General features: G+C 56.2%; 1 protein-coding gene across 3 annotated transcripts in view; it reads left to right on the forward strand.

Moving 5' to 3' along the window:
- Window positions 1-18,590, forward strand: part of BCAS4 (breast carcinoma amplified sequence 4) — a 57,175-nt gene extending 38,585 nt beyond the window's left edge. The window contains exons 5-6 of one of the 3 annotated variants that reach the window (XM_055545306.1): window positions 15,161-15,193; window positions 17,588-18,582. In XM_055545306.1, coding sequence (XP_055401281.1) covers window positions 15,161-15,193; window positions 17,588-17,710 — 156 coding nt within the window. In that variant the 3' untranslated portion in view covers window positions 17,711-18,582. Of the gene's footprint in view, window positions 1-15,160; window positions 15,194-17,587 lie in introns of all 3 variants that reach the window. The other 2 variants (XM_055545308.1, XM_055545305.1) reach the window with 2 other exon arrangements.
- The last annotated feature ends 513 nt before the right edge of the window (window positions 18,591-19,103 follow it).

The raw sequence follows: 19,103 nt of genomic DNA on the forward strand, positions 1-19,103 counted from the left end.
TGTGCGGGAGACTCTGGTGGGGGCGCTGTTAGTGATATTGGGGGTGAGCTGGGCACTAACGGGTGCAGAAGTGATGCCACTGGTCCCTGCCCCAGCTCACACTCACCTTGGAGAGTGAACCCAGAGGTGGGCGTTACAGCAGAGAATTATGAGTGGGGTGTGTGCTTCGGGCTCCTGTGCATGGCAGAAAGCAGGGGAAGAGGGGCCAGGAAAGGGCTGTGGGAGGGAATGGTGCCCTATGTGTGGCATCAGCCTGGCACTTGGTGGCACGGTGGTCCTGAGCGAGGCAGGCCCCAGCAGAGCACCAGCAGCTCCCATCCATGAGTGCAGGTTGCAGGTGATGTGATGGGTGGAGTGGGTGAGCCCCTCCTGCTGCGGGAACCCCTGTGCTGCCTGTAGCTGGGGTTGAGGCATCTGCAGAAAGTGTGATCCTGTAATACCTAAGGAGCCTGGGAAGTTCTTGAACTTGGCTCCATTCATGGTCAGCTTTCTGCCAGGAAAATAAGCCACGTCTCATTAAGCAGTAAATTCACCCAGGTGCCTGTTCTGGCTGATACCATCACACCTTGTCATGTTGTAATGTCAAGGCCAAAGTTCCTGTTACTTGGAGAGTCCTAATAAGTAACCGGGGAAACTTAGTTGAGGAGTGGGGAGTCCTGGCTTTTCAATGGAGTGAGGAGTCAGAGCAGGGAGGTGGCCAGTGCAGGGATGGACCTAACTGAGCCCCCGCGTGGGAGGCATCCCCTGGTGACCTGGGCCGGGGGTCTCAGCACTGTGGCCCAGCTCTGCCGTGTCCCCTCCTGTGTCTGGCAGCTCCTGGCTGGCTGGACCTGGCTCCAGAGGCCCCGGGCACCGCTCCCAGGAGTGTGCATGAGGAGGGGTGGTGGGCAGGCAGGACGCAGGCGACAGCAGTCGCTGGGGAGAATCGGGAGGCTGTGGGCCAGGGGCCTGGTCTCAGGGCCGGTGCCCAGTGTGGCCCCAGAGATCTGTCCCTATCTGGCCAGGAGGCATTCCTGAGCATCTCCACTGAGCCTGGTCACCTGGGTGATGATAAGCCACGCGTGTTAGGGGCTGAGAAGTATGCTGGATAGTTTCTGAGGATCGCTGGGAATTAAAAATCAAACCAGAACTGGCTTCCACAGTTGTGGTTTAGTTTAAATACTCATGTTTTGAAACTGAATGCATTGAACACTGAAAAAAACGCAGTGTTGTACAACTGTACACTTGGGCTGTTCACAAGCTAATGACATCGTTTAAGAAAATTGAGGGGCCTGACATTTGCAGCAAGATGGACAGGCCTGGAAACTGTTATACTGAGTGAATAAGTGACACATGGATAGACGCATCATTATATCACTTATGTGTGGAATCTAAAAAAACAGGTGAGGTACAGATGAATGTATTTATAAAACAGAAGTAGAGTCGTGGGTGTAGAAAACAAATCTATGGTTACCAGGGGATAAGGTGAGGAGGGATAAATTGGGAGATTGGGACTGACATATACACCCTGCTGTATGTAAAATAGATAACTAATAAGCACCTGCTGTATAGCACAAGGAACTCGACTCCATACTCTGTAATGACCTATATGGGAAAAGAATAAAACAACAAAAAATGGATACAGCTATAGTATAACTGATTCACTTTGCTGTACAGCAGAAACAAAGACAACACTGAAAATCAAGTATAGTCCAATTTGAAAAGAAAAAAAAATTCAGAGGGCAGTAATAAATAATGCCATTCTCCAGCATTCATTGAGGAGTTACTGTTTTCTAAGCACTTTGGGAGGATTTGGGTAAAACGCCCTTTGAGGTAGAAACTATTATTAGCCCTGTTGGCAGATGAGAAGAATGAGGCACAGAGAGGTTCAGCGCCTTGGCCAAGGTCACACAGCTCGACAGAGGCTCTGCAGCCATCGGAGGACTCGGAAACGGGGCCTCATTTACCGTGCCGGGGGAGGGGTCTTGCTCTCAGCACTGGCAGCTCCAGGTAGGGCTCTCGAGGGGATGTTGAGAGCATCGCAAAGTCTACAGACGATACGTGCTGGAGAGGGTGTGGAGAAAAGGGAGCTGTCTTACACTGTGGGTGGGAGTGCAGATTGGTGCCACCATTATGGAGAACAGTATGGAGACCCCTTAAAAAACTAGGAATAAAACTACCACATGAGCCAGCAACCCCCCTTCTGGGCATATACCCTGAGAAAACCATAATCGAGACAGACACATGTACCCCAGTGCTCACGGCAGCACTGTTTACAATAGCTTGGACATGGAAGCAACCTAGCTGTCCATCGACGGATGGATAAGGAAGTTGTGGTACATGTACTCAGTGGAATATTACTCAGATATAAAAAGGAACACTTTTTTGAGGCAGTTCTAATAAGGTGGATGAACCTAGAGCCTATTATACAGAGTGAAGTATGAAAAAGACAAATATCGTATATTTATATATATATATATACATGGAATCTAGAAAGACCGTACTGACAGTCCTATGTGTGGGACATCAAACAAGACACTGACAGGAAGAACAGACTTTTGGACACAGTGGGAGAAGGGGAGGGTGGCATGATCTGAGAGAATACCACTGAAACGTGTGCATTGCCAGAGGTGAAGCCGGCTGTGGGAGTTTGATGTGTGATGCAGGAAGCCAGAGCTGGCGCTCTGTGCCAACCGAGAGAGATGGGGTGGGGAGGGAGGCAGGAGGAGGTTCCAAAGGGAGGAGACACGTGTACCCATTGCCAGTTCGTGTTGATGGCAAAAACCATCACAATATGGTAAAGTAATTATCCTTCAATTAAAAAAAAAAGTGCCAGTCGGAGGTCCTCTGTGACCCCTGCCTTCACTCCCAACCCCATTCCCACTGGCGGCTTGAGCTACTTCAGAGGCAATGGGCAGGTGGTGGGAAGCCTTTACGGCTTGTCCTCGGGCCCCCCAAGAGGCCCCAGAAAGGGAGCTCAGCCTCCAACCCACCCCGGTTTGTTGTTCTCAAGAGCCTGTGGGTGGGGTGGGTTGGACAGCGTGGCCCGGCCTGCCGGTATTGTCCTGGCTGCTGTCTCTTCGTACCCCGGGCTTCTGCTCCGGTAGACCTAGAGAGCTTCTGCCTGGAGGCCAGCCCGCCCATCCCCCTCTGTGCTGGGCTCTTCCTCCCCTTAAGTCTCCACTTCTGTTCCCCTGAAGGCCTTGGCTGCTCCAGGAGCCACCTCGTGGGCAACCCCAGCCCTTTACCCCGTTCTTCCGCAGCCCCTGGGCCGGGCTTAACTCCTTTGATGCCAGATCTCTGCCAACCACCTCCTTTTTCATTCATTCATTCAACAAGTACTTATCATCCCCCACCTATCCGAGCCAGATGCTGTTTCATATCCTGGGAACCTGGGGAGGACAGAGGACGTTCCCGCCCTAGACAGCCGATAGTCTAGTGTAGCATATGAAGTGCCTCCTGGGCGAGAAGGAGGTGAGGGAGGGGGTGATGTGGGTCTGGGGGCAGGAGGTGGTCAGAGAAGGCCTCCCTGAGAAGGAGACATGGAGCACAACGAGGCCCCGGAGGAGGTAAGGAGGGGAGTGTGCAGGCGTCTCAGGCAGGGGCGGGGAGGCGAGGCCTGGTGGGCGGTGTGTTGGAGCTGGAGGTGAAGGTAGGGGAGTGGATGGAGCAGGTCCTGGGATCGTCCAAGGACCGGGCCCTGGAGGGTTTCGAGATACGGAGGGAGATGCTGGAAGGGCAAGGGTGGAGATCAGGAGGCTGGAACTGCTGGGGTGGTCCATAGGGAGACACTGGGGGCCTGGAGAGTGGAGGTGGGGAAACGTTGTGTGTGTTTAATTGAAGTTCTTCATTGACACAGAGATTCACATGCAGTTATAAGAATTTATAGAATAGAAAGCGCCCTTGTACACTTTGCCCAGTTTTCCCCAAATGGTAACATTTTCCAGAACTGTGGTACATCACATCTGAGATTTCGACCTTGATACAATCTGTTGCTGCTCTCGGATCTCCCTGGGTTTTTTGGGAGGCTACATCACATGACATGTGGGATTCTAGTTCCCTGCGTGGTTGCGTTCATGCTCAGTCGCTTCAGTTGTATCTGACTCTTTGCGACCCCATGGACTGCAGCCCGCCAGACTCCTCTGTCTATGAGACTCTCCAGGCAAGAATACTGGAGTGGGTCGTCATGCCCTCCTCCAGGGGATCTTCCCGACCCAGGGATGGAACCCGCGTCTCTTGTTTCCTGCGTTGGCAGGCGGGTTCTTTACCGCTAGCACCACCTGGGAAGCCCCAAACCCGCCTCGCCCCCCTGCCTTGGAGGGAGTCTTAACCACTGGAAGTCAGGGAAGTCCCTTGGGTTTCCCCAGGTTTACCTGTACTCACTCGTTTTAAGTTCTGTACAGTTGGATCTGTCCTGTACAGTCCTGTTGTGTTGAGGTTCCTGTCTCCACCACAGCGCAGGCTGAACGGTCCCAGCCCCGGAGGGGTTTCTCATGTCCTTCTGTGACCACCTTCACCTTCCCTCCCCCAGCCTTCTCCCCAGCTCCTGGCAGCCGCCACTCTGTCCTCCATGTCAAAAATTTGGCCATTTCAGAAGTGTTCTATGAATGGAATCATACAGCGGGTCACCTTTGGGGACTGGCTTTTCTCGCTCAGCATAATTTCCCGGAGATTTCATCCAGGTGGCCGTGAGTCGGGGGTCCTTCTGGGTGCACTGGCAGGCGGAACCAGGGTTGGAGATGCGATGGTGGGGCTCAGGGCTGGAGGAGTCTAACAGGAGCCTGAGGGCTTAGCCTGGAGGCAGAGCGAGCACTTGCTGATTAAGCATCTGCCGTGGACCAGGCGCTCCTGGGCGCAGTGGATGCAGTCACGGAAGAGAGGAGAAGGAAGACGCCCCTGATGCGGGACTGGAGGCCTGGGCTGGCTGTGGGGGGTGGGGGGCGGGGGGCGGCCCGGAATCTCTCTTCCTCTTTCTGGCTTTGCAGCCTGGGACGGGGCACCGCCCCTGGGTGGAAGGGGGAGCCCAGAGGTTTCTCCCGGGTCCTGAGTCAGATGAGAGAAGAACCTGGTGCTGTCCCTCAGGCCAGATGGAGTCTGCTGCACCCAGACCTCCCTGTCTTCTGCACCGGCCTTTGTCCTTTCAGAATACTATTATTTCTTGGACAAAGGGATGGGGTTTAGGGTGGGGTGACGTGGGAGTTTCTTGTGTCCCTGCCGGGCACACCACCTGGGTTTGGGATTGGGGAGGCCCCATATCCCAGGACCGACTCTCCAGCTCCCTTCACATCTGCTCCCTAGTCCTTGCCCGAGTCCCCCGCCCCCCTCAGCCCCCCATTTCCTGTCGAGGCTTCTCGGCACTTCCCTCTCCTCCTCCCTCTCATTTTCTCACCAACCCCCCCATCTTCTCCCTCCTCCTTCCCATCTATTTCTTCTTTCTGAACTCTCCTGTTTCTCGTCTTTGCATCTTCTCTCTCTCTTGTTTTGGCTCTTTCATGTTTTTCTCTCCTTTGTTTCTTGTTTATGTCTCTACCTCCCTTTGTCTGAGTCTCCGTCTCTGGGCTGTGTGCTGTGCTTAGTCGCTCAGTCGTGTCCGACTCTTTTCAACCACATGGACTGTAGCCCGCCAGGCTCCTCTGTCTATGGGATTTTCCTGGCAAGAACACTGGAGTGGGTTGCCATGCCCTCCTCCAGGGGATCTTCCCAACCCAGGGAACGATCCCAGGTCTCCCACATTGCACACGGATTCTTTACTGTCTGAACCACCAGGGAAGCCCCCATCTCTAATTATGTTCCTCTCTGTTTCCACCAAGCTCTGTCTCTCCCTCTTTTCCTTTCTCTTGCTCTCAAATGTTATGTTGCAGACTTTGGAAAACGTCCTTTTTCACGCTCAGGGGGCCCAATGGATAAAGTGTCCTCATCCGACCAGGACAGTGTGCGAGCTGAGTTCTGTGAAAGTGCCTCATGAGACCCGCGTCTGCGCCTCTGGGGCCACGGGGACGGGATGCTGACAGTGACCGTCGGAGGCTCCCAGGCCACCCAGTCTCCTGGGGTCGGGGGGTGGGAGCCCAGTGCCGGCCTGGGACGGCCTTGCAGCAGGTTCTTGCAGTGCTGGGCAAAGAGCAGGGGTGCGAGGCGGGCCTGTGGGCAGCTGCTCGGTGCCTGCCGGTCCTGGTGGCTGCCTCTGTTTTCACCCTGACGGCTTGTTTGTTTAACGGAGAACAGCTGCCCACGTGCGGGATGCCAACAAAACGGTCGAGTGTGTGTGTGTTTGCTCTCTGCTTCCCAGAGCTAACTGCTGCTGTTTCCAACATCCTTTCATGGAGTCAACCACCTTCGAGGTCAGCCATTGAAGCCTTGAGGATTCTGTTGAAAATCAGCATCAGAGTGAAACAAGGATGGCTCTGATGAGACTGTGACCAGCTGCTGGGCCCTGACCAGCTGTTGGTTTGGGCTCATGGATGTGGACGTGGAGAACCCCAGTGGGACAGGAGGCCACTGACCGTGGGCAGCTGGTTTGGTGCCTTGGCCTGGAAAAGCATCTTCTTTTACCTGATCTGTTCTGGGATAGCCCTAGCTGCAGCCAAATCCATCCACTGAGGTCCTCCCCAAACTCTACCTTTGCTGCCACAAGCCACCCTTGGCCCCATGAGGTTTTCTCAACCAGGAGCTCTGGGCCCACGCTGTGCATGGAGCTGACCGCGTGTGACTGTCCTAAGGATGGAGAACGCAGATCCCAGTTTGTAATCCGGCTCTGTGACTGCAGCCCGCTGCAGAATTGGCGGGGGCCGTGCAAGATGAAAACCTGGGGCCCGTTTGTGAAGACTTAACTGAGAGGGGCTTCCCCTTGGCTGCTCAGTGGTAGAGTCCGCCTACCAATGCCGGAGACATGGGCTTGGCCCCTGCTCTGGGAGGAGGGGTCCACACGCCACAGAGCAACCAGGAGCCACAGCTGTGAGCCCAAGTGATGCAACAACGGAAGCCCACGTGCCCTGGAGCCCAGGCTCCCCAACAAGAGGAGCCACTGCAGTGAGAAGGCCAAGCACAGCACGGAGCGCCCAGCACAGCCAGAAATAAGCGAGTAAAAGTTTTCTAAAATATTCAGCTTACTGAGAATTTCAAGATAGTGATAGCAGAGCATCAGATCAAGCCATTTGGCCGGGCCTGCCCGTCACTTGCAAGTGTCATGCTTTGCATGGAGCTTAAGCTTGCAGCATCTCAGTAAAATGGGGTGGACACCCAGGCCTAGCCCCTGTCCAGGACTGTCCTGAGCAGTGACTGAGATAAGGGAAGGTCTAACTGCCATCTTCCTCGCTGTCATCTTTAGGATATTAGTATGATTGTTTGATAGCTTGTCACCTGTGTTGTGCCCTTCATGTGTGTTTATTTTTAAATGACCTTTTTATTTTGAGTAATTTTAGATTTGCAGAAAACCTTTTATAAAGACGGTACTCCTGAGAGCTTCCGGGCTCCCCTTGTTCCGTCTCCCCATCTCCCGTCACCTCACGTGACAGGTGGGTTGACAACCACCGGGAGAGTTGTCAAAACCAAGACCTCCCACACTGGTCCGGTGTTATTCACGGAACTTTGGATTTTACCAGATTTTCCCTTCTCATCCGTTTTCTGTTCCAGGCTCCCCTCCAGAGCCATGCGTTGCTTTTACTGTGTGCTTTGATTTATTTGGCCGTACCAAACAGCATGTGGGATCTTAGTTCCGTCACCAGGGACTGAACCTATGCCTTATGCAGTGAAAGCACCAAGTCCTAACCACTGGACTGCCAGGGGATTCCCAAAAGCCTGTTTCCTCATCTGTGAAGGGCCTTTGTGATCTGCAGATTTAAGTCTCTGAAATGTAGCAGGTGCCCAGTTAACATATATACATGTAAGTGTACAGTAGTTAGACGGTTAGCCTCAGTGGCCGTCTGATGAGAAGCAAAGCCCAGGTCAGACACCCGCCTCCTCCAGGAGATGGCCGGGGAGGGCGGAGGGGCCACAGCTGGAGGGGTCAGGGAGCCCCCAGAGACCCAGCGCTGGAGGGGCCGTGCTGTGACTCCGTCTACCCGCTGTCCTGTCTTGCCTCCCAGACCCCGTGTGAGTTTGCAGTTGCTCGCCAGTGTCTTGGCAGAACTTTCAGGGGCTCCTCCTCTGCTGGTTTCCACGTTAATGCTTTTCCTCCAGCTAAAAGCGGGATCCACAGGGCTCTGGAAGCCGCCAGGGCCAGCGTGGCCTCTCACGAGCCTACACCAGCTCGTCCCTGCTTCTGGGGTCCCCCTTGCACCGGAGCTGTCCCAGCTGGGGGCCCCCAGGCCTGTCCCTGTCACTGCGGCCGCAGCGGCCTCTGCCGCCGCCGTGCTGAACGGGCTGGCGGGGCTGGCGGAGCCGGGGGCTGGGGGGCAGGGGCGCTGGTCCGTGCGGCCACCATGGGGCCGGCCAGCCCACCCTGTGGGAAGGATTGGACACGCAGAGGCTGCTCAAGAGGGATGAGAGGGGCTCTGCTCACAGCTGTCAGAGTGTTCTGGAAGGCTGGGGGCCCTGCAGCATTCACAGGCGTGGCCGGCAGGGCAGGTGGGCGGGGCCTGAGGAGGCCTTGATGGGGGCTGAGAAGGGAGGCTGGGCCCGGGGGTGAAGGGCCTGCGGGCTGGCCGAGGTGGAGGCCGCTGCCAGGAGCTCAGGAGAGCCCGTTTGGCGCTCGGCTCTGCCGTTTAGCGGCTGTGTGACCCTGGGCACACGCCCTGCCCTGCCCTCTCCCAGCCGGCGGTCTTCGCCACAGAACAGCCCCTGGGCCGCACCTGACTCTGGGCGCTGGCGTGCCCTGGGGGGCCCCCGGGTTGAGGGCGCAGCCACTGGTCCCAGCAGCGGCCCAGGCTGGCCGTTCCCCCTGCCCCCAGGGGACCAGGCCGCAGGACTGGAAGCATCCACGGCCCCATGGTGATGTGAGCCTGGAGCCACTGCTGACCCAGATGCCCACGGGCTTGGCGAGTCCTGAGGGCGAGTGAGGCAGGCCCGTGGCAGACCAGACGGCACATGCCCCATCTAGGGGGTCTAAGTCGCCACAGCCCGCAGGAAACGGGCCCAGCGCGGCCAGGTGGCTGCATTGTTCAGGAGAAACAGGGGCACAGTGTTTACTTGAACCATCCTGGTGCCTCCACGGTGGCAGGTAACGCATTTTACAATTTGCACCAGCCCATCCTGTGAAGTGGCAGACTATTTTGGGGGGCTCCAAAATCACTGCAGATGGTGACTGCAGCCATGAAATTAAGACGCTTGCTTACTCCTTGGAAGAAAAGTTATGACCAACCTAGATAGCATATTCAAAAGCAGAGACATTACTTTGTCAACAAAGGTCTGTCTAGTCAAGGCTGTGGTTTTTCCAGTGGTCATGTATGGATGTGAGAGTTGGACTGTGAAGAAAGCTGAGCACCGAGGAATTGATGCTTTTGAACTGTGGTGTTAGAGAGGACTCTTGAGAGTCCTTTGGACTGCAAGGAGATCCAACCAGTCCATCCTAAAGGAAATCAGTCCTGAATGTTCATTGGAAGGACTGATGCTGAAGCTGAAACTCCAATATTTTGGCCACCTGATGATGTGAAGAGCTAACTCATTGTAAAAGACCCTGATGCTGGGAAAGATTGAGAGCAAGAGGAGAAGGGCATGACAGAGAATGAGATGGTTGGATGGTATCACCAACTCAATGGATATGAATTTAAGTAAACTCTGAGAGTTGGTGATGGACAGGGAAGCCTGGCGTGCTGCGGTCCATGGGCTCGCAAAGAGTTGGACATGAGTGAGCGACTGAACTGAACTGAACTGATTCTGTCAAGTGTGTGGGCCGGATGCTACCCAAAGGCCATGATTTGCTGTTTCTGAATAGGCTAGAGGGGGGGCACCTGAGGGTCCAAGGTTGGAAAGCAGATCCTGGAGGGATGTCTCAAGTCCTGGGCGAGAGCACAGCTCCCTGCCCCAGTCAGCCCCAGGGCCCCTGGGTCCTGGCTGTGCTAGGCCCGGGCGGGCCTGGGTTTGCATTCCGCTCTCTTCCAGTTCCCGGTGGGCGATCCTGGGCAGGTGTGTCTGTGAACCTTCGTTTCCTCTTCTGGAAAATGGGAGTAGGAACACCCGTCTGTCTCAGCAGCTGGACGTGAACGGGCTGTGGGCCTGTAGGTTCCGCTGTGGGCTGGGCACTCAGGAAGAGCTCATTACTCATCACTGTGGTTGAGATGAGAAAGCCTGGGGGCTTGGTCTGTCCTGATGGACCGGGATGTTTCTGCTGTCTGCCTGTTTCGCCCTGCCTCCACCCAGTACAATTTTGTATGTTAGAATTAGAGACAAGCTGCTGTGATGATACAGAGTCCTCGTGTACCCCTCACCCAGCTTCCCTTATTGTTGGCGTCCTGCCTGACCGGGTGCCCTGCCACAGCTAAAGGACCCTCCTCGATGCACTGCTATCTAACTAACCTCCGAAGCTTTATTCCGATTTCGCTAGCTTTCCCCAGCGCCCTTTTCTGTTCGGTATTAGAGATAGTCATGTGTCTCCTTAGCCACCTCTGGTTTATGACAGCTTCTCAGGCTCTGCTTATTTTTGATGACCTTGACAGTTTTGAGGATTATTGGTTAGGTATTTTGTACACCGTCCCTCAATTAGGGCTGATCTGATGTTTTTCTCGTGGTTAGGTTGGGGTTGTGGGTTTTGGGGAGGGAGACCACAGAGGTGAAGTGCCCTTCTCGTCACATCAGATCCAGGGCCCCTGCTCTCAACATGACGTAGCACGGATGATGTTGCCCTTGACTATCTTGCCGAGGCAGTGTTTGCCAGGTGTCTCTCCTGGGCAGTTATTTCCACCCCGCTCTCTCCCCTGCTCTGTTCTGCGGAAGCAAGTCACCACGTGCAGCCCCCACGCAAGGGGAGTGGAGCCTCTGCAGCTGGGGGCAATGCGTACATCAGTTATTTGGAATTCCATTTTACCTTTTGGGACAATTTTGAGATCCAGAAGTCTTCACTGTTTTGGTGATCATTCCATTCATCATACGAACGACCTGGGTTGAGTCTTGGCTCCACCCATTTATAGCTGCATGACCGTGGGCAGCTCGCTACTCGCTGGAGTGATGGTGAGCGGAATGGCATACGTCCGTCAGGCTGCGCAACAGAAACCTGACTGACGTGGTTTAACCAAGTAGGGTTTGTGCTTCTTCCTTGTGTGACAGGAAGTCCTGAATGGCCAGTTGACTATCATCCTCAAGCCTGTGGCGTTTGTCCTCACAGTGCCAAGGTGGCTGCAGCACCTCCAGAATCACTGCTGTGCTCCAGGCAGGACTCCATGAAGTCAGTGGCATTATCCTCATTTGACAGAGAGGAAAGTGAGGCTCCAGAGGAGGGAAAGCTCAGCCTTGAAGCAGGGCTGTGAGGGTTAGAGATGAGCATACTGAACAGGGTCACAGGAGGTGAGGTTGTTGCTTACCCAGTAGGTTGGGCCTCTTCCAAGTCCCCTGGGCTGGAGGTGCCTGGTCACTTGGCGGGCGAGGGTGAGTCTCTGGCTGCCTGCACTTGCATCCATGGTCAGCCTGACGCCTCTGCCTCCCAGAGGTTGACCACACCTTGGAGCCTCAGAACCCGGCCTACGTGTGGGATGGAGGTGCGGTGTTTCTTTTGAAGTGGAGGATGCTTAGTGAGTTGGGACCGGATGGAGTTGCAGTGGCGTCTCAAGAGCAGCCGGCCAGGCATCACTCTGGCCTGGGGTGAGTGGGCCCGGCCCTGACCCTGCAGCCTGTGTCTGGCGGCCTCTTGCTCGGTGCCCACTTGCATGGGAGATACAGGGATGGCTTTGTTATGCCTGTTCTACTTAGGAAGGCAGATTTAATTTAGGGGCAAACTAAAAATACCAAACCTGGCCTGCCCCCATCTTTTTTTTTTTTTGGCTGCGCTGGGTCTCAGTTGTGGCATGTGAATTTCTTAGCTTTAGGATGTGGGATCTAACTCCCTGACTAGGGACTGAACCTGGGGCCCCCAGCATTGGGGGCGTGGAGTCTTACCCTCTGGACCACCAGGAAAGTCCATGGGGCCTGCCCCCATCTTTGTAAATAAAGTTTTATTGGCACACAGCCACACCATTACTTTACCATCACCCATGGCTGCTTTGGTGCTGGAAGGGCAGAGCTGAGTAGCTGTGACCCTGACCATGGGGCTTGTGAACAGTTACTGTCTGGCTCTTTGCAAAACAAATGTGCTGAGCCTGGCCTGCACAGAAAGCAGTCCAGGCTCGGGAATGTGCAGCTGGGGCTTCCAGGAGGGAGACAGAAGGGGGCTGGGACTCACAGGGGGCCGTGGGGGATTTCTGGGAGCGGGACTGGGCAGATGAAGCCCTGAGGCGGGTGGGCCCAGCTTCAGCAGACGGTGCTCTGACTTGGGGTGGTGGGGGGCTTCACAGGAGAGGCCCCGAACCCAGGCTGGCCTGAGGCTTTCCTTTGCCACATGCTGCAGTGACCTAGTGGGGGGTTTGTCAGAAGAGGAACTTGTCAGGGGTGCAACCCACCAAGGGGGGCCAACCCCGAAGCATCCCCCACCAGAAGCAGTGGGTTCTGGAAAGGCAACGCGGCCGCCAGGGGCCTGGGGCCGCCCACAAGGGGCGCCTCGGCCTAGCCACCGGGAGCTTCCAGATCATCTGATTTTCCAAGAGAAGCTAGCTGGCAGGCTGGTTTTTCTGAGAAGTCTGATTTTTTTCAACATGTTTGAAATTAATTCCAGTTTTTAAAAATCATGTAGCCAACCAAGTGTGTGCGTGTGTGTGTCTGGTGTGTGGGCTGCGGGTTTGGGAACGCGGGGGTCCCGGGTGGAAGTGAGGAAGACGTGGGAGGCTGGGCAGACCCAGGAGGGCCTGCTAGGCCCAGTGCCCCGGCTCCAGAGGCCCTCCTCCAGCTGGGGGCTGGGGGGAGGGTGGCAGAGCCCTGGACCTGTGGTCTCAGGTTTCCTCCCATCCGGTTCCCCCCTGCTGGAACCTTCCCGCCCACAGGCTGGGGGCAGGGAGGAAGCCTCCTTGCAAACCTGGCCGCCCCTGGAGAACCATCTTAGCATCAGCTGCAGGCCAGGGATGGGCAGGGATGCTCTCAGAAGTCCCCTCCGAGATTCTCCAGGATTTGGGTTTGAGGCCGGAGCCTTGTGGGGCAGTGGGCAGGGGTGACCTGGAGCCAGAGAGGCCTGAGTGGACCCCAGCTCCGTGGTTCCCTGGCTCATGTGACCTCTGAGTTGGGGACTGCCCCTCCTGTTGCAGGTCGTCCTGAGAATCCAAGAAAGCATGGGCGTGAGAGCTGGGTTTCCTTGGCATCCTGGGGGGCCCGGGACTGGGGCCGGGCCTCCAGGGTGTGGTCCTGCTCAGCCGGACAGCATCTGGGGTGCCCGGCTGTTTGCAACTTTGCGCACCAGCCTTCACCTGCCGCTTTCCCTGCTGGTTTCCAGGCACTTCCCTGCACTCCTGCAGATTTATTATTTGCTTTAGGCAGGATGCTTCGTTGCAAGTGGCAACTATTCAGGTCAACCTGGTTTAAGAAAAGAAGAGAATCCTATGGTCTCTGTCCATGGGATTCTTCAGGCGAGAATACTGGAGTGGGTTGCCACGCCCTTCTCCAGGGGATCTTCCCGACCCAGGAATCGAACCCCGGTCTCCTGCATTGCAGGCGGATTCTTCACTGTCTGGGCCACCAGGGGAGCCCAACACTGCCGAGCTAACACTAACCTCGGGCAAAATGTAATTCAGGTGCTCCAGTGATCCTGTCAGGATTCTGTGCTGCTTCACCTCCCAGCTCTGCTCCCCTGCTCCCCTGTGTTGGCTTCTTTCTTGGGCCGAATCGACTGCCAGCGTGGGGGCAGAAGTGACCGCCAGGCTCATGGCCCATCCTCACAGGAACCCAGGAAGGGCGACGGGGGCAGAAAACATGCCTCTCCCAGTAGCCAGAGCCCCAAGCCTGTTTCTCAACTGGACGAGCCTGGGTCACCTGCTCACCCCTGGACCAGTCACAGCCCGGGTGGGTCGGGCCTCCTCTCACCCCTCCTTCGGCTGGGGGGCTGGGGAGGGCAGCAGGGATGGGGAACTGACACCAGGGACCCCTCAAGACCATCAAGGCACTGATACCCATATGGGACATGGAGGCTAGACAGGCTGAGCTAGCATCCCGTGCCCACCCGCCCTCCAAGAGCAGCATCGAGGGCTGAAGCGGCCACCTTCGGAGCCCCCGGCTCAGCTTGGGCCCCCCCGCCCCCCGGCTGACTGCAGGCCCAGAGCTCCGATGAGCTGTGAGTCACTTTCCCAGAAATTTCCCACGTGCCCCAAGAAGTTGTCAGGGGCTGGGCCCAGGGCCAGTGTGGAGGGGTGAACTGGCCTCCGGGGTGTCTCTCGCCATCTCCCAGGCTGGGGGCCCCCGGTGGAAAAGGGGAGCAAGCTCGTCTGGGATGTCTCGTCCTCGTGAGCCCCTGTGGGGTCCGGGTGAAGGGACTTCCTCTTGCGAGCGCACACGTGGCCATTCTCTAATAACCCACGGTGCCAGCAGAAGGCTCACCTCTCCGGGCGTCTGCTCCCTCCTGAATGCAGGAAGGATGCTTCCGCTCCATCACCAGCAAAAGTGCCACCACTTTTTGCACTAGACCTTGCTGGAACTAAAGATACGATTTTATTTAAAGCTGCTCGCAGTCTCTCAGGCCTCCTTCTCCTTGGTTCCTTCATCGTTATATGGATTTTCTCCTTCTTCCAGGAGCCTGTCTCCTTGAGAGAGGAGGCAGAAGCCCCATCCCTGTTGGGAGAACCATTTCAGAAGGAACATGGAGGGACTTCCCTGGGGGTCCACTGCCTAAGACTCCAAGCTCGCAGTGCAAGGGGGCTGGGGTTTGATCCCTGGTCAGGGAACTAGATCCCACGTGCCGCAGCTAAGAGTTCATGAGCTACAACTGAAGACCTCGCATGCCACAACTAAGACCCAGCACATCCAGATACATACGATAAATAAATAAATATGCTTAAAAATACGAAAAGAACAGGGGGTCAAGAGGCCCGGCATCCCCAGGACAGGGATACCAGCTCTGGCCTGGCCCCTTGCCCTGGGTCCCGAGATCAGGAGAGGAAGGTGCACTTTAGCCCCCATGCCATGTGTCAGGACAAGGGAGCTGGTCTTTTAACTGTCATTACTTGCCTGTTGCGTTTTCTAGATACCACAGCGGTCAGATCTCAGGAGAAAGAGGGTGAGGATTATCTAAAACGATGGCTTATCCACGGACGGCATCCTTGAGGCTGTGAGACAATCTTGGGGCTCCTTTCCCAGCTGTGTTTGGGTCGTGGTGCTATGGGAAGACTCGAGTCCAGTCGCAGGGGTGGGGGGCAGCCTAGGAAGATGCTGCCCAAGTACCACCCCCACCCCCACCCCCACTCCACCATGCGGGCTGAGCCCAGAGCAGCTGACCCGGCGTTTGCTGGTTAAATGTTCCCTTTTGTGAGGCAGACCCTTGGCCAAGGTGACTTGCTTGCTAGTCCCAGCTTTCCAGACGTGGGTGGTGGTGACTCAGGGAGGTAGGCAGTCCCTGGACCCCAGGTGCGTTCTACCTCATCTGAAATCAGGTAGATAAGGTGTTCTTTGGTGGTTTCTTTCTGCAGCAGAGACAAGCTCTGGTGGGGAGTGGGGAGTTCAGGGCTCAGACATTAGAGTCTGTTCTCTCTCACCCCAAATCCTGCCACTCTCACTTTGAAGGGACACCTGCCTGTAACAGCTTCCGCTCTGGTCCCCTCTTTCCCCTCCAGTCTGCTTTCTGCTCTTTCTAAAACACATCTCGTTACACACACTCCCTGCCCCGCTCTGTCTCGCTCCTGATCTCTTAGGATAAAGTTCTTAGTACCACCTCCAAGAGCCCACGTCATCTGGCCCTGGTTTACAACTTCCTGTCCACACGCTGACCCGGCCTGACTCCAGATGGACCCACCTTGGTGCCCGTGGCCCAGCACACCCCCCAGCACTGTCCACACGGACACGGGGTGTCTGCAGCCTGGCCACCACCTCCCCACCGCCCCCCACACAGCCCTTCCTAGGTCCTCAGCCCCTGGGAACCTCTGAGCCCTGCAGGAGCTGGGCGCCGAGGGCCCCGGTGCCCCCTCCCGTATTCCCCATCACACACTGGGAGTGTGTTCCCAGGGCTCCCTTGTCTGCGGATAAGCAGGGAGCCCTGATGACTGGGGCTGCGTCGTGTTTACGGCGGTGCCCTTGGCCGGGTGCGAGCACGTGTAAGGTAGGAGTTGAGGGGACAGGTGCTCGGAGTTGCAGGTCGGGGGGGGGTGGCGGGTAAAGCACCTTCCTGGGCTTTGTCTCCCTCGCCCCCCGCCACAGTGGGGAGGGCGGTCCTGGTGTTGCTGCAGGGACAAGCATGGGGCAAGTGAGGGTACACTCAGGGCAGTGTGGGGCTCATGGGGGGCTGAGTTTTGGTGGCGCTGTTATTAACCGTGGACCGGAGCCCCACACCACTCGCTGGCACCTGTGAGGGCCGCTGAAGGCTGGGGCAGAGCTGGGCCCAGGGGGCGGGCCTGGGGCCTGGGGGCGGAGCTATGGCCCGAGGCTGGGCTGGGGTTCGGGGGCGGAGCTAGGACCTGGGGGCGGAGGTGGCCTGTAGATCACACAGCAGAGGGAGCTGCGGGTGGGGGTGGGAGGACCAGAAGGTGGTCAGAGGGACCCCAGGTGGAGACGTGCAGAACCTCCTCCCTCTGCCCCCCGGACCCCCCCCATTAATGCCCGTATCTGCCTGCCAGGTACACCTGGGAGCCTTGCAGGACTTCCCTCCTCCGAGCAGGTCACGGGATCAGCCCCGGCTCTAACTGAGAATCACCTGAGAGCTTTGCAATACTCAGGTGCCCGGCCACACCCCAGACCGATGACGTCAGGCTCTGGGGGCGGGGCCTGGGTATAAGCATCCAGGACTCTCGCAGGGGGTCCCTTGTGCAGCCGCGTTTGAGAAGCCGTGTTTGGGGCGGTCCTCTGTGAAACCGGTTTGACCCAGAGATGCCTATGTAACCTGTAGGGTTAGGAGAGCTTGGAGATCATTGCTTGATGGAAAATCTCCCCTCCTCAATCTCCCTGCCACAAAGACCCACACGAGACATAAGTAAGCCCTTCTTAAAATGGTTCAATTAAAAGAAAAAAATGCATATGGCAAGGCCTTCAGGAGCACAGATGGGCGCTCACAGAACTATCGCCGACCCCAGATCCCCCAGCGGCGGCCTGAGGTGCGGTCTAGACTCCCGCTGCTGCGGGTCCTAAATGCCGCTTCCTCGCACTCGGTGGCCTGAGGTGCAGCCGCGTTCTCAGCCATCCTCCCAGAACCCTCTTCCGCCTGTCCTCTCAAACACTGCGGAGCTCTGGGCACACGGACCAGCCCTGCCGGTCCCCATCAGGTGTCAGGCGGGCTGGCTTTGGCTGTCGCAGGCACTGTGACATTGATTCTTCATTCTTCACCATGATTCTTGGTGAAGAATCATGGACTCTGCTCACCTGGACCACCCTCCCTGCGGGGTGAACTCCTGCTACTGGAGTTCTTGGGTCTCAGAACAAGTGGCTTCACGTGACTGACCGGGCACCTGGTTTTCTGTCTTTCCAGAAGCGATGGGCACCGGTGGCCCCGACGTTTGAGCTGCCCGCGTTGTACAGAACGGAGGACTATTTTCCCGTGGACGTGGGGAAGGTGATGCCCCGAGCCCCCAGCTGCCAAAGGCGTCTGTGAGCACTTTGGTCCTGCCATCCGGGCGTTGGGAAGTGAAATCTGTGTGCAGAGCAGATGTGGTTTTCTTCTTTTCTTTTATTGTTGTGGGTTCGTTTTCTGAGTTTTCCCCCTTGCTTCATGGGGGCGCATGGGGTTTGGAGAAGCGCTTGGGACCCAGGGGGTGGGCAGTGCCTCGGTGATGAGCTGGGAAGGCCTCCTGCACCAGCTGTGGCTTGCCTGGTGGTCTGGACGAGGTGGTCACCCCTGGGGATAGCTGGTCACCCCAGGTGACGGGCTGTGGGGACATGGATATCTTTGCACAGGAATTGTTGGGGTCTTGGGAGGTGTCACCGGGGTGCGTGGCTTCAGGTCCATCTGATTTGGCTGGTTTGTCTGAACCCCAGTGCCCACTGGCCCTGTGAACCATCTCAATAAAGTATCAAGAGGTCACCTGGTGTAAGTGTTTCCTTGATGGGTGCTCCTGCTACCAAGTCAAGCCAGATCCTCAGAAGCTGCTTATTCTAAAGCTCCTCACCTGAGGGGAGTACACGGCTCTGGCCTTCAGGTGCCCACAGAATGCCGAGACCATTAGGATTTCCTGAGGTCTCCCAAGGGGTGTTGGCTTTAACTTCTCATGTAGATGGGTTTTGAGCTATCGTCCCAAAATGTTGGGTTCCTCACTTTGGTGATGGATATTTCTAGTTTCTGGAATCCTTCCCAGAGCTAAGAACACACACACACACCCTGTACTACAGACCTGCATTCAGATTTCAACACACATATACCACACACACACACACCCTGTTCTGCAGACCTGCATTCAGATTTCAACACACACACACACACCCTGTTCTGCAGACCTGCATTCAAATTTCAACACACACACACACACACACACACACACACACACACCCTGTACTGCAGACCTGCATTCAAATTTCAACACACACACACACACACACACACCCTGTACTGCAGACCTGCATTCAAGTTTCAAGGAAATCTGATATCATGAATCAGGCAAGAGCAGTAGTAGCAAGGCCAAAAAAAAAAAAAAAAAAGTTGAGCCTTGTCAATTTTAGGATACTTTTTAAAATAAAAAGCTATTACGTGAAGCCCTTGCTTCAAGTAGAGTCAGTGTTTTTGTATACAGATAATTTTTGTAAACATTTTAAAACGTTGAGACCTTATTATCCATTATTGAAGTATATAAATCCAGTGTTGAGGTCACTGAACCTTCGCACACTGAACACATCTGCCTGGCCCTCACCCCATCTCGAAGCGCGCACTCCTTGTCCGAAGCCCCTCCTGCTCCCTTCCAACTACCCCCCCCCCGCCCCCGGCACCCCCCCACCGCCCCGCCCCCGCCCCGAGCTAACAGCATCCTGACATCTCACAGCGCACACGGGGCTGC

The sequence above is a fragment of the Bubalus kerabau genome, chromosome 13 (assembly GCF_029407905.1).
Source record: "Bubalus kerabau isolate K-KA32 ecotype Philippines breed swamp buffalo chromosome 13, PCC_UOA_SB_1v2, whole genome shotgun sequence".
Taxonomy (NCBI): domain Eukaryota; kingdom Metazoa; phylum Chordata; class Mammalia; order Artiodactyla; family Bovidae; genus Bubalus; species Bubalus kerabau.